Source organism: Ochotona curzoniae, unplaced genomic scaffold (genome assembly GCF_017591425.1).
Source record: "Ochotona curzoniae isolate NIBS_2020 unplaced genomic scaffold, NIBS_Ocur_1.0 contig_4862, whole genome shotgun sequence".
Classification (NCBI taxonomy): domain Eukaryota; kingdom Metazoa; phylum Chordata; class Mammalia; order Lagomorpha; family Ochotonidae; genus Ochotona; species Ochotona curzoniae.
This window is the reverse complement of record NW_024466403.1, coordinates 125,804-138,387: the sequence shown is the minus strand read 5'-3', so window position 1 is coordinate 138,387 and position 12,584 is coordinate 125,804. Positions and strand designations below refer to the sequence as shown.

Genomic DNA, 12,584 nt, shown 5'->3' with positions numbered 1-12,584 from the left:
CACAGACACATACACACCCGCCGGGAGCGTAGAAGAGAGGGGGTCCGACCTGGACCAGTAGAAGGCCGGGCGGAAGTGCCAGTGTCTTGGGCCGCCTTGGTTACAGCGTTCTCCGCCCCTGGCTGCGTCATCGCTCTGAGCCCGCTTGTTAGCGGCCAGCGCGGGCGCCGCCCGAGACCGTGGGGCTCCGGTTGCCGCCCCCTCAGGTAAGGTCTTCTCAGTTTTCTCCCCTTTTTCTCCGAGCCCTGCTCTCTTCTTCCCCTTTTTGTGGCTCCAGGAGCGCTGCGTGAGTGCCGCCGCCACATCTGCTGTTCAGACCCCGCGGCTGGCCATACTCATCCCAGCTGGGGCAGGGGGGTCGGGTACCACTGTCTCGGCGAGCGAGGGAGTGTTTTGTTTTTCCTGCCTGGGCCACCTGGGGATCCCAAGGCCCCGGTGTCTGTGATTTTTGGAGGCAGGCAGGAATGCTGATTGACCCCCGACGAGCAGGAGCTGGGAAGGCAGGCTAGGCTGGTTTAAACCAGAGGGTAGGGAATGGCCCGAGGCAGGAGCCATAGGCGAGCCTGGCCGGGTGGACTTGGGTACCCGTGTGGGCAGCTTGTGGTTCCTGGGTGGTGACAGTGGAGAAAGACTTGTTGGGCCCTGCCCCTGAACCAGGAGCCACCATGTTGGTGATACCCCCCGGACTGAGCGAGGAGGAAGAGGCTCTGCAGAAGAAATTCAACAAACTCAAGAAAAAGGTGAGGGAGTGTGTGGCCCCCGCTCTTCACGGAGGCGGCTTTCTGAGAACATGGGGGTGAGTGTGAAGGGGTGGGGGAAGGATGCCCTGGCTCCTACTGGGAAACACAGCCCCTAGCCGACTGGCTGCAAGAGGTGGGCTCACCCGCCATGGGCACAGCCCCACAGGGGAGTTGTCCTGTCCCGCAGGTGCCTTCGTGATTCAGGTGCCCATGATGGGGAGCCGTGGTCTGTTGTAATCCAATACTTTTTCTCCATCTTCCAGAGAACTGCCTGGACTCAGTTCTCCTGTGCTTTTGGCCTCCAAGTCTCATCTCTGACTTCTCCACTATTTGTGTAGTCAAGCCCTTACCCACTTAATTCTTTGGAAGTGCTTTCTCCTCTTATTCTTGTCTAAGATTTCCCCATAGCAGGGTTTTGTTGGCGTCAACGTGGGCAGTTGCAGGGCCTCACATTATTTCAGTCTTTTTGTGGGGCAGGCTTTCTCATTCATGTTAAAATAACCCATTGGAAGCACAGAGCCATTCCCTGTTTCCCAAAATTGTAGCTGGGTCCATGTTGTGTATCGACCAAAGCCTGCACATGTCAGCTTGGCATTCCATGTCTAATCCAATAGAAAAAATTGCTAGTCCCAAAACACACATCCCCACAGCCTTCTTATCTCTGCATCTTTGCCACCCTATTTTCTTCATCTAAAATACCTCTCCTCTCTCTCTCCTCTTTTTCTTTCTCTCTGGTGCAAATTCTACCCTGGGCTCATTTTAATAACCATTAGGCGTCAGAAAAATCTTAATTTCATGTGTAAGTATTCTGCAACTCTTATGATCATTCTTGGCAATTCAGCCTAGTCATTTTGTTTCCCAAGACTGTAAGGAGAGTAGAAATTACGTTTTAATTTGTGTATTTTTATTATAAAGTCTTGATCTGGCCTCTTTAAATATATAAACGGGACAGAGGGATGAAGCCCTCAAGCACAGGTTTTTCTTCAGAACTCTGCGCACCTGGAGTCTCTGGAGACTAGGCTTTGCGTAGCTTGAATCTTGACTGACATAGATGATCCAGAGAGCCAGATAATAAAAGAGGCAGTTCTGGCTCACCACACCATTCCTGTGGTGCCATTGGCTTTGTTCTATCCACGAGGAGTATCCCTGGAGGGATAGCCCAGGAGAGGACTTGGAAAGGGGATGTTCCTCACTGACCCTGCTCTTCTCACCCTTGTTCCCAGAAAAAGGCATTGCTCGCTCTGAAGAAGCAAAGTAGCAGCAGCACAGCCAGCCAAGGCGGTGTCAAACGCTGTGAGTGATGGGAAGCAGGAGGGGCTGGGAGAGGGCCACGTGGAACAGTCACAGTCACAGTCTGGCCATAACTGATCTTTCTCTCACGACTCCAGCACTGTCGGAGCAGCCTGTGGTGGACACGGCCACGGCCACTGAGCAGGCAAAGCAGCTGGTGAAGTCAGGAGCCATCAGTGCCATCAAGGCTGAGACCAAGAACTCAGGATTCAAACGTTCTCGAACCTTAGAGGGGAAGTTGAAGGTGAGCCCAGCAAAAGGGTAGTGAAGGGCACCGCTGGCCAGGAGGGCACCCCTCCTGGTTGAAGGGAGGTGGCTCCAGAGAAACATAGTACATAGTTCAGTTTCTTATTTGTGAAATGAAAAGAAACTAGGTGGCTTCAAAGTTCTGTCTTGCACATCTTGTGGTGCTAACGCACCTTGAATGAGCACTTTTGAATGTTGTTCCAAGGGGTTAAACAGCCTAAAAATGCCATCAGATTCTAGAGTTGGTGTTGTTGTTGTTGTTTTTATCTGAAAGGCAGATTTTACAGAGAGGAAAGGACACACAGAGAGAAGATCTTCCATCAGTTGGTTTACTCCCTAAATGGCTGCAACAGCCAGAGCTAAGCCAATCCGAAGCCAGGAACCAGGAGCTTCTTCCGGGTTTCCCTCACGAGTGCAGGGTCCTAGTTACTTGGAACTAGCCCCTCTCTGCTTTCCTAGGCCATGGGCAGAGAGCTGAATCAGAAATGGAACAGCAAGCCATGAAGTAGTACTCATTTATATGGAATGTGGTGTTACCACCCTGACCCTATAGCTCACTTTCTTTTTTAATTTAAGATTGTTTATTTTTAGTGCAAAATCAGACATTCAGAGAGGAGAGAGAGAGAGGAAGATCTTCCATCCATTGATTCACTCCCCAAGCAGCCGCAATGGCTAGAGCTGAGCCAATCCAAAGCCAGGAGCCCAGAGTTTCTTCCGGGTCTCCCACATGGGTGCAGGGTCCCAAGGCTTTGGGCCATCTTCAACTTCTTTCTCAGGCCACAAGCAGAGAGCCAGATGGGAAGTGGGGCAGATGGGATTAGAACCGCCGTCCATATGGGATCCCAGCGCTTTCAAGGCAAGGACTTCAGCCACCAGGCTACCGTGCTGGGCCCAGTTACTTATTTTTAAAGGGATTTTAGAAATAATGTCAGAAGAAGCCAGAGTGACAGTGAGGAAAAGGAGTGTGTCTATTCCCAGGTCGGGTAGCCTCCTGTTCCCACATACTGAGATAGATCTTTTCTACTTCTCCAGGACCCTGAGAAGGGACCTGTCCCCACTTTCCAGCCATTTCAGAGGAGCGTATCTGCTGATGATGACCTGCAGGAGGTAATGGCTCCCTGTTCTTTGTCTTTGAGAAGCTAGGGGACACAGATTGAGGAAGACCCGCATTTTTAATCCATATGCCAGCAACTGGGAATCGTCTTTAACCATTGTTGATCTCTTTTGCAGTCATCCAGACGTCCCCAAAGGAAGTCTTTGTATGAGAGGTGAGACTTAGAGATAGGGCAGACTCCTTTTTGTCAGATGGGGAGTTGGTTGCCCGAGTCATTGGGAGGTGTGTTGGGACTGAAGTGGAGGGATGGTTGAGCCTCCCTGGGTTCTGTGAGGAGGTCAAAGCTCTCTTTGACCCTTACAGTCTATGTTTCCTCAGCTTTGTATCTTCCAGTGATCGGCTCCGGGAACTAGGGCCAGATGGAGAAGAGGCAGAGAGTCTGGGGGCTGGTGATGGCGCCCCTCGAAGCTTTGACTGGGGCTGTGAAGAACGTGCTGGTGCCCGTTCCTCAGCCTCCCCTCCCCGAAGCCGCAGCCGGGATCGCAGCCATGAGAGGAGCCGGGACCGAGATCGTGAGCGAGATCGAGACAGAGAGCGCGATCGGGAGCGAGATCGAGACAGAGAGCGGGATCGGGAACGGGATCGAGATAGAGACCGAGACCAACAAGACAGAGACCGGGACCGAGATCGAGAGCGGGACCGGGACAGGGATCGAGACCGGGAGCGGGACCGAGAACGAGAGGGCTCTTTCCGCAGTGAGTGACCTTGGCTGTTGGGGGAGGTGCCTCAGCCAGGGTTTAGGTAGGTGCTGTGAAAAGGCAGGGGGAGGGTGGGTGCTGGCACAGCTCTTACAACGCCAGTTGAAGTTGGGGTGCTGGGATTCAAGCTCCACCTCCTCTCCCAGTTCTAGCTCCTTGTTTGTGTGCACACTGGGAGTCAGTGGTGATGGCTCAAGGATTTGGGTCCCTGCTGCCCAGGTGGAAGACCTGGATTTTTTTTTTTAACATAAATTTTTATTCGAAGAGTTACAAAGAAAAGGAGAAATAGAGATCTTTTCAGTCTTATAGTTCACTCCTCAAATGGCCACAGTGACCTGAGCTGAACCAATCCAGAGCCAGGTCAGGGTCCCAAGGCTTTGGCCTGTCCTGCTAACTTACCCAGGAGCTGGATTGGAAGTGGAGCAGCGAAGACACAAACCAGCACCTATGTGGGATGCAAGCACCACAGATGGAGACTTAGCCAGCTACACCGTGGTGCCAGCCCCCAGTTTTATTTTTTTTGTTTTGTTTTGTTTTGTTTTTTGGGGTTTTGTTTTGTTGGTTTGTTTGTTTTTAAGAGAGTAAGATGGACTATCTTGTGACTGTGATTGCTAATCTCATAGGATCAGATTCATTCCCTGAACGCAGAGCCCCTCGAAAGGGGAATACTCTGTATGTGTATGGAGAAGACATGACACCCACCCTCCTCCGCGGAGCCTTCTCTCCCTTTGGAAACATTATTGACCTCTCCATGGACCCACCCAGAAAGTAAGGATGACAGTGGGACATGACAGGCAGTCTGGGGAAAGTCCTATGAGTGAGCCCTGGGAGAGGAAGCTGTCCTGTCTCCAGCGACCCATGTGCGCTGGCTAGAAGTGGGCCAAAAGCCCTCCACTGACCCTGTTTTCTCTCATCCCAGCTGTGCCTTCGTCACCTATGAAAAGATGGAGTCAGCAGATCAGGCCGTTGCTGAGGTTGGAACTTACCTGATCTGTTCCTCCCATCCCTCCTGCCTTCCTCATGGGTTTTGCTTGTTTGTTTTCCTTAAAATACTGAGAGCCAGGAAATAATTTATTTGTTTTAGCCAACAAAAATCTCTTTTCACGCAGAATAATTTGTATTCAGGTCTTTATGCAGTCTGTTGATAGGATAGCAACGCCTGGAACCACCCCTTAGGCTTACCTGTAATAATCCTCCCACCCTCTGCCCTCTTCCCTCTTCCTTAGCTCAATGGGACCCAGGTGGAGTCCGTGCAGCTCAAGGTCAACATCGCCCGGAAGCAGCCCATGCTGGATGCCGCGACTGGCAAGTCTGTTTGGGGCTCCCTTGGTAAGCATGAGATTCCTACCCTCTTGTAACAACCTGCCCCTGCACACCCTGGGTTCCCTGGATGGTAGAGGGGCCACAGTCTGTATGAAGCCTGCAGAAATGAAAAGAATTGTCAGGCTGTCAGAGGTAAGAGTAGGAAGAGGGGAAATGTTTGACAGGTACTCCCAGGTGATACCTGGAACAGGGAAGAAAGTAGGTGACAGAGCCAGGTTACAAGAAAGATGAGCATCTCCTGTGGCTTGTTTGTTTTGAGGTGAACTTTGATCAGTTTTGAAATTAGGGATTGTGAGACTCAGGTGTGAGGTAAAAAAATAAAGATGGAGGTTTCTGTATCACAGGAAGGCTACAAAACAATATCGGAGACCCTGATTGTGGAGGAGAAAATGACTGGGCTTGGGGAGCATTCAGGGAGTGTCTCAGGAAGCAGGGCTGTACTCTTCATGCCTGCCGTGTCCCCAGCTCTCCTGACAAGGGGCACTGCATTTGAGAAGGCTGCAGAGCAGATGGAAAGAAAGATCTGAGGGCTGGAAACAGCAGCAGAGGGCTCTGGGCCACCGAGGTCAAAGGACACAAGCTTTGAGAAGAAGGGTGTGGTCATTAAGGATGAGGTACAGGCAAAGAAGGAGAAGTGGCAGGGGAAAGACCCTCTGTCTCCCCGGAGTGGTGGGGAGGATCCCTCGTGGGGTGAAGAGAGGGTCATGTCCATGGAAGGAGAGGGTGTGTTTTCATGGTGGGCCTACTGATGTGAAAATAACCCCTTCTACCTGAAAATAGATTTTCCTGGGAAAGGAGTGAGCAGAAAGAAGGGCTCACAGCAGGAGTGGCCCTGTGGACAATATAAAGAAGGAACCAGATCCAATCCAATACATCATCAAAGGGCCAAAGAAATCTCTCTCGTGTTTATTTGAAACGTATTGAGTAAAAGTAGTGAGTTAACGTCATTTCTGTGCCGTAGCAATGATGACATTTGAGGATTTTCAAAGAACAAAACATTCATCACATCTGCAAGTGACACAACAACAGTTTGCACTCATCCTGGAGATGGGTCCTCTGCCACTGACCTGTGAGAGCCAAGAGGCAGCAGGCCAATCCTGGCCACCAGAGGGCAGCCTAAAAATGAGGCCGCCAGAGGCTCAGGCTAGTAGGAGTCAGGCGGTCAGGCACTGGGCCTCAGGTCTGGTCAACGGTCTCCTTCTCACCTTAACTGTCCGTTTCCTCATTCTTTAGCTGTCCAGAACAGCCCTAAAGGTTGCCACCGGGACAAGAGGACGCAGATTGTCTACAATGATGATGTCTACAAGGAGAACCTTGTGGATAGCTTCTAGGGAACGGAGCTGGATTCCTCGTGCCTCATATGCCCCCACTGCTGGTCTCAGTAAAACACTGAGGTGGAAGCTCACACATCTCCCTCAGCCTCTGGTTTTTCAGCACTTGGGATTGGGGTTGAGCCTTTAAAAATGGCTCAGGACAGTTGATCTCTTCTGTAACAACACGGCCAGTGCACATTTCCCACTCCCTTACCCGAAAAGGCTCTGGAACACATGTGTTGTGGCAGCTTTTTTAATTGGATACCATGCCCCTTTGCTGCAGGAAATCCCTCATAGAAAACCCAGATCCTCGTCTTTGAGTTTGCTCTTGAGCCATGGCAGCACTTGGAAGAGGTTGATGTGAAAGTCCCGAGCATGAGCAGGCACCTGCTTGTACCTTCTCTGGCCTTTGCAGACATCCACAACTCCCCAGCTGATGACACCAACCTGCCAAAGCAAAAGGGTTTTGGGGAGCATTTGGTGAAATTCCTCCCTAATCTCAGGAAGCATTCCCATTCCTGACTGCATCGAAACCAACCTCAAGGTGTTGCACTAAGCCCCTGTTCTCATTGACATGGCTGGATACGTGGCCCCAGGCTGGTCAGTTGAGTGAGTCATGCTGAGCTGCAGCAGGCTCTGCCCTCCTCCCATCAGCAGCATGGGCATAGAGCTTTCCTGCTCTGGGGCCCGTACTGTGCGCATCTCTCCACAAGCAGGAAGAGGAGAACTCACCTGAATGAAGCGACTCCTCTTGTGAATAATCAGGGGCCCGCCAGAGTCACCTGTAGAAGAGGAGAAGCTGTAGGGAGAGCACTCTCAGATCTTGGGGCTTTGCAGTGTAACTGAGAGCCTTCTCACCTCTGCAAGTGTTGGGGTCAGCATAGGGATCTGACCCTCCAGTGCACAGGAACCTGGGCGTGACCACCTCCGAGATGTCCTTGACTTTGCTGTAGCCAGGAGCATACTGAGCATCTCTCTCACAGCTGGCTTTCTGTAGGGTAGGTGGGGGACCCAGGGGGAAGGATGATGAACAGCTAGCTTAGAAGGCACTGGGACGTAGAGGACCTCCTCTTTGAGCTCTGCCCCTCACCTTGTCTCCGTTCTTGATGTAAACTTCCTTGCGAGTCAGCTTCCTCTCTTCCTCAGACACAAAGAGAGCTTTGACATCTCTGGCTGGGAGCAGCTCTTGCCCTGAGCACAGAGAGAGGCTAGGTTTTTTTCAGCTGTCGCCTTCTCCCTATCTCCCCACTTCCTTTCTCACTCAGATCAGACAGCACACTTCCTGTGAGCCTACTGGTAGGCTGAGCATCATCTGCAGCTCCCTCTCATGCCCCCACTTGACCCTCAGCATCTCATCCCCATTCTCTCCCTGGCCATGTCTTACTGTGTTGTTGACAAGTAGCTGACTGAGGAAGCCGCAAGGCTCGAGTGGCTCCCTCTGTGCAAGGGAGGCAAATGGGCCTGTTGACAGGGAGCAAAGTCAGGAAGTGTGAACAGGCAGCTGCGCAAGCGCTGACAGCCCTTCACAGCCTTGTCTCCTCAGGGAGCCAGGACCTCTCACCTCAGAGTCTGGCTGTAGGTCAGCTTGGTCTTGAGCTTCACCAGGGCCACATCGTAGTCATAAAACTCGGGGATTCCTTCTGCCTTTTTCCCATTGATGTTGTACTTGGGGTGAACTAGAACTTCTTCTACCTCCAGGTCCCGCCTCTCCCCTCCTAAGATAGGAAGAGAGCAGGTACTTTGTGGCAGCATCATGCCCCTGGCCTGATGTTATCCTTAGCATTGTCTTCCGCATTCCTGACTGTTCTAAGAACTGGAGGTTGTAGGGCATAAGTGGATGAGGAGGCTGCCTGGAGGGTGTAGCTGGAGCTCAGAAGCCACTTGGATGCTTACCAATGCTGATTTTGATAGAATGTGCCAGGTCGTCCACCGTGAAACAGTGTGCAGCCGTCAGCACAAAGTACTCAGACACCACAGCCCCCATGCAGGTCTCATGTCCCTTCTGAGGGCGCTGGGAACGAAACAGTTGAGGGAGAAGGTTCAACTTCCACAAGCCTCAATGTCATGTGAACATTCTGCCCCACTTTCACCCTGCCTCAAGTCCCCACAAGGAAGATGCTGTGCTTACAGTGATGGAGATCTTGGCATGCCATGGCTGCTTGTGGTAGTCAGTGCCCTTCCTGTGCTCCCAAACCATGCCACAGAGCCCCAGGGACTTGGTTTCATCTGGCAAAAAAGAATAAGTTGCTACTTCATTTCCAAATGTCGCGGCCCTTTTGAAGGGGGGACCATCAGAGATCTGGCTATTATTTTCAGGCCCAACTCTTGCTAGCTTGCCATGCCTGGGCCTTTCCTGGCTTCTGTAGAAAGAAGGACTACAGGAGAAGGTAACGTTGCCCAGAGCTCTGTTGCTAGGACAGGAAAGTAGAATAGTGATAAGAAATAACAGTGACAGAAGAGCAACGGGAAAGGCCTGGTCTCCACTAGTGGTAAAGGAAGAATGCGTGACCCGTGGGGTCTAGGGAGAGCTGACTGCCAAGTCTGTATGGCCTGCTGGAACTTCCTACCAATCATCTGATAGAAAACATCCTCCAAGTTTTCCATGTCCTTGACTCTGAACACATGTTGCTCATTGTCCTTCTTGGAAGCCAAAGCGTTGATGTTCGCTGCCTCCACCAGAGGCCCCACCCCGAACACGTAGACATCTGAGGGAGAGAGACTAAGAGTGAGGGTCTTTGCCCTGAGAAAGTAAGGTACAGAGGGGTGTTGGACAGCCTGCTCACCCAGGTAGTCCTCTCTCGGGTTTTTGCGATTCCTGCCAATGTCCAGCAAATCCCGGATCTGGTCGATGACAGGAACTGGGTCCCCACCCATGTTGTGCAAACCTGCAGAAGAGATGGGGACTTGTGAGGAAAGTGAGGGGAGAGGGTCTGGAGGGATGAAGACCGGCAACAGTGACATGCTTGACTGAGGAGACTGGTGACAAGAGGACACTGGAGAAGGACTGCAGGAGAGCTGGAAAGCCAGCTGAGTAGTGTTCGGGTCCCAGGCAGAAGCCCAGTTTTCCGGATGGCCTGGGAGCCTGGGGCAGGACGGAATGCCTTCTGACCATCAGTCATGAGAATGATGACATGGCGAGTGCGGTTCCATCCTTCAGGGGGTGTTTCTCCTGGCCAGCTCATCATGTTGTACACCTCTATGAGGGCCCTCTTGGTGTTAGTTCCTGCCTTCAGCTTGTGGTCTGTGGAGAGGGAAGAGGCCATCCACTTAGCTGCGCTTCACAGCATCCTTGGGGGTCAGCAGCACCTGCGAATCCATGTCTTTTTTTTTTTTTTTTACTTGTCATCCCATTGACTTCCCTTTAACCACACAATGGCCTTCCTAGCCTCTGACAGGCCCCCCTTGCCTGTCGGCCCTGCTGTCTTCCCTGACCCTTCCACGTGGTCTCATTACCCTCTTGGTTCAACACCCCCCAGAACTCCTTCCCTGCCCCAAAGTGAATCTTTCGCAATCCCCTTCCTAGACTGCTCACCGTCATAGCTGATTTTATCAAGCTGCTGTATGATCCAGTCTGCATCGCTACTCTTTGCGTCTGACACTCTAACCAAAACATTGGGATTTGTGGCATATGTCACTAAGCCGTATCTTGGCTTCACCCCATAACTCGCCACCTGTGGGTGAGAGGAACAAGGGACCATGATGCTGAAACTAGAAAACCCTGCTGGGGAGAGCTTAGCTGGGACAAAAGAGGTCATAGTGTGGCTCAAGGGCTGAGGTTCACAGAGGAGTCTGTTGAAAGCCAAGAAAGTCAATGGAAAGGAAGACAGAACAGACCCTGGAGGGTTTCTGGGACCCTGTGGTTCAGAGTGGCTGGGAGAGGGCAGGAAGGACCATTTAGAGACCCTACTCTCACAGGGAGGAGGATCTCACCTTCTCAATCAGGTTGGCGAGACATTTCTTGGCCCCTGTGAAGTTGCTCTTCCCGATGCTCTCTGAGCCGTCCAGCACCAGGTAGATGTTCAGGGAGCCAGCAGGGTCCAGGACAATCTTGCGCTTTTGCAGTTCTCCTGGGGTGCATCAAGGAGACCCCAGTTGCAGCCTGCCCAATTTCATTCCCTCCTTCCTCTCCCAGTTCCCCACCCTGCCTCCCTTCTCTGCCCTCAAACCTGGGCTGTGCCCATCCTCAGCATCAACTCCTTCCAGAGTCTCTGTCAGGGAAGAAAGGAAGGCTTCTGCCACCTCCTGAGGGGTGTCGTACATGAAGGAGCCTGTGAGAGAGGAGCCATCAGGTCACCTGTCTGGAAGGGCCAGGCACCAGTGGCCAGGAAGACCAGGAATGGTGACTTGGCAGGAAGGGAAGGGCACAGGAGTGCATTTCATAGGGAAGTTTGGAAGAAGTGAGAGAAGTTCTGGGAGGCAGAGAAGATAGGACCATGATGTGGGAGTGACAGGAGGGGCGAGCAGGCTGTGATTGGGGCACAGGTCAAGGGTCACCTTGGCAGGAAGGCTCTGTCCCACTCCAAGAGCCTCCTTCCTGACATGTTCGTTGTTGGGAGCCACGCAAGGTGAAGCTCTGGCTGCAGTGGTAGGTGACAGTGTCTTCTAGGCGATACTGGATGCCCACCTTCCTCATGCCAATTGGGATGCCTGGGTTTGGACAGTACCCCGCTGCAGAGGCAAGAGACATGGCGATGGGAGACTAAGCTTGAGGCCCAGAGGGAAGACAGAGTGATCGTACGCATTCCTCAGCTGAAACCATCAGGAGAGGGTTACACACGCAGGGGCCAGGAAGCGCCTCACCTCCATCATCGCAGACGGCCGTCTGCCCATCCCACCGGCCATTGGACTGGCAGGTACGATTGGCAGAGCCACGGAGAGTGTAACCGTCGTAGCAATGGAAAGAGATCTCGTCATTCACGTTGTAGTAGGGGGACCGGGGCTGGAACTCGCCATTCTCAAAGTCCTGAGGTCTGGGGCAGCGAATTGCTTTGGGGAAAGGAACCATCAGAAGTCACCCAGAGAGAAGAGATGTGTTTCAAGTATCTCCTGGTATGGGAGGCCTTGTCACTTAGAAATAGCACCTTCCTTGTCCCCGGGAGCAGTGTGGAAGGACCCCTGCACCTGTGGGGTCCCCGGCTCCTCCCTCCCAGCCTCTGAGGGTTGGCAAAGGCTTCCTGACGCAGGGTGAGTGCTTGCTGAGATGAGCTCCCTCCTTTGTCCCTCCTCCCTCCCCACCCCACTCTGCCCCTGGACCCTACTGCTCCTACTCCTTTCCACCCCACTTTGTCAGCCCACCAAATCTCATTCTGACTTTGGCCACCACCTGTTTTGTCATTTCCCTGGACCCTGCCCATGCCCACTGCCCTCAAACCTCTGCACTCGGCCTTGGCAACCATCCTTTGGTCTTGGGTCCTAAGGGGGCTCCAGGACCCCGTGGATCTGCAGATGCGCGTCTGTACTGGGTACGGGTAGAAGCCAGAGGGACAAATGTACTCCAGGGCCTCGCCCCCCCGCAGAAGCTGGAAGGAGCCGCCTTTGATCTCCACCCCTTCCAGAGAGCAGGAGCGCTGAGGCTGGTGCTCAGGCAAGGGAGTCGTGACCACACCTGCAGAGAGAGGCTCGTGAATCCTCTCCCCTTCCCAGGGCCAAGGAGGGACGGGGGGATAGGGGTAGCAGGAGAGGGACAATGACCTTCACTTACCTCCAGCCAAGAGCCTCAAGAACAAGGGTACAAGGTGGCAGAGTCGGGGGCCAGGAGTGCTCCCCATGACGAGCAGCTAGGGCTGGGTCACAGTGGCCTCTCTGGGCTGACTGTCAGCTGAACTCAGTGTCCTAACAGAAACTCCACACTTACGCCTGG

The 12,584-nt window shown here is 52.8% G+C and overlaps 2 protein-coding genes across 2 annotated transcripts; one reads left to right on the top strand and one right to left on the bottom strand.

Annotated features, from left to right (window-relative positions):
• Nucleotide 1: 1 nt before the first annotated feature.
• On the top strand, nt 2–6,816 carry NELFE (negative elongation factor complex member E). The gene is made up of 11 exons (XM_040988405.1): nt 2–206; nt 658–740; nt 1,964–2,033; nt 2,129–2,274; nt 3,309–3,383; nt 3,507–3,544; nt 3,709–4,085; nt 4,712–4,856; nt 5,008–5,062; nt 5,315–5,417; nt 6,645–6,816. The coding sequence occupies exons 2-11, from the start codon at nt 666–668 to the stop codon at nt 6,740–6,742; spliced, it is 1,182 nt and encodes a 393-aa protein (XP_040844339.1). The 5' UTR covers nt 2–206; nt 658–665; the 3' UTR covers nt 6,743–6,816.
• A 148-nt stretch (nt 6,817–6,964) lies between these two features.
• Nucleotides 6,965–12,571, bottom strand: CFB (complement factor B). The gene is made up of 18 exons (XM_040988402.1): nt 12,426–12,571; nt 12,096–12,329; nt 11,525–11,710; nt 11,219–11,392; nt 10,891–10,992; nt 10,655–10,791; nt 10,257–10,395; nt 9,834–9,965; nt 9,508–9,609; nt 9,292–9,429; nt 8,853–8,950; nt 8,618–8,735; nt 8,286–8,439; nt 8,109–8,185; nt 7,815–7,915; nt 7,583–7,715; nt 7,457–7,506; nt 6,965–7,171 (listed from the first exon to the last, which is right to left on the bottom strand). The coding sequence occupies exons 1-18, from the start codon at nt 12,490–12,492 to the stop codon at nt 7,016–7,018; spliced, it is 2,298 nt and encodes a 765-aa protein (XP_040844336.1). The 5' UTR covers nt 12,493–12,571; the 3' UTR covers nt 6,965–7,015.
• Nucleotides 12,572–12,584: the final 13 nt, after the last annotated feature.

Coding starts and splice junctions, on each gene's coding strand:
- NELFE (XM_040988405.1), top strand. CDS start 666: ATGTTGGTGATACCCCCCGGACTGAGCGAGGAGGAAGAGGCTCTGCAG. Junction 741..1,963: donor TCAACAAACTCAAGAAAAAG/GTGAGGGAGTGT, acceptor CCTTGTTCCCAG/AAAAAGGCATTGCTCGCTCT. Junction 5,063..5,314: donor CAGATCAGGCCGTTGCTGAG/GTTGGAACTTAC, acceptor CCTCTTCCTTAG/CTCAATGGGACCCAGGTGGA.
- CFB (XM_040988402.1), bottom strand. CDS start 12,492: ATGGGGAGCACTCCTGGCCCCCGACTCTGCCACCTTGTACCCTTGTTC. Junction 11,711..12,095: donor TGCCAAGGCCGAGTGCAGAG/GTTTGAGGGCAG, acceptor CTTTCCCCAAAG/CAATTCGCTGCCCCAGACCT. Junction 9,610..9,833: donor CATCATTCTCATGACTGATG/GTCAGAAGGCAT, acceptor TCTCTTCTGCAG/GTTTGCACAACATGGGTGGG.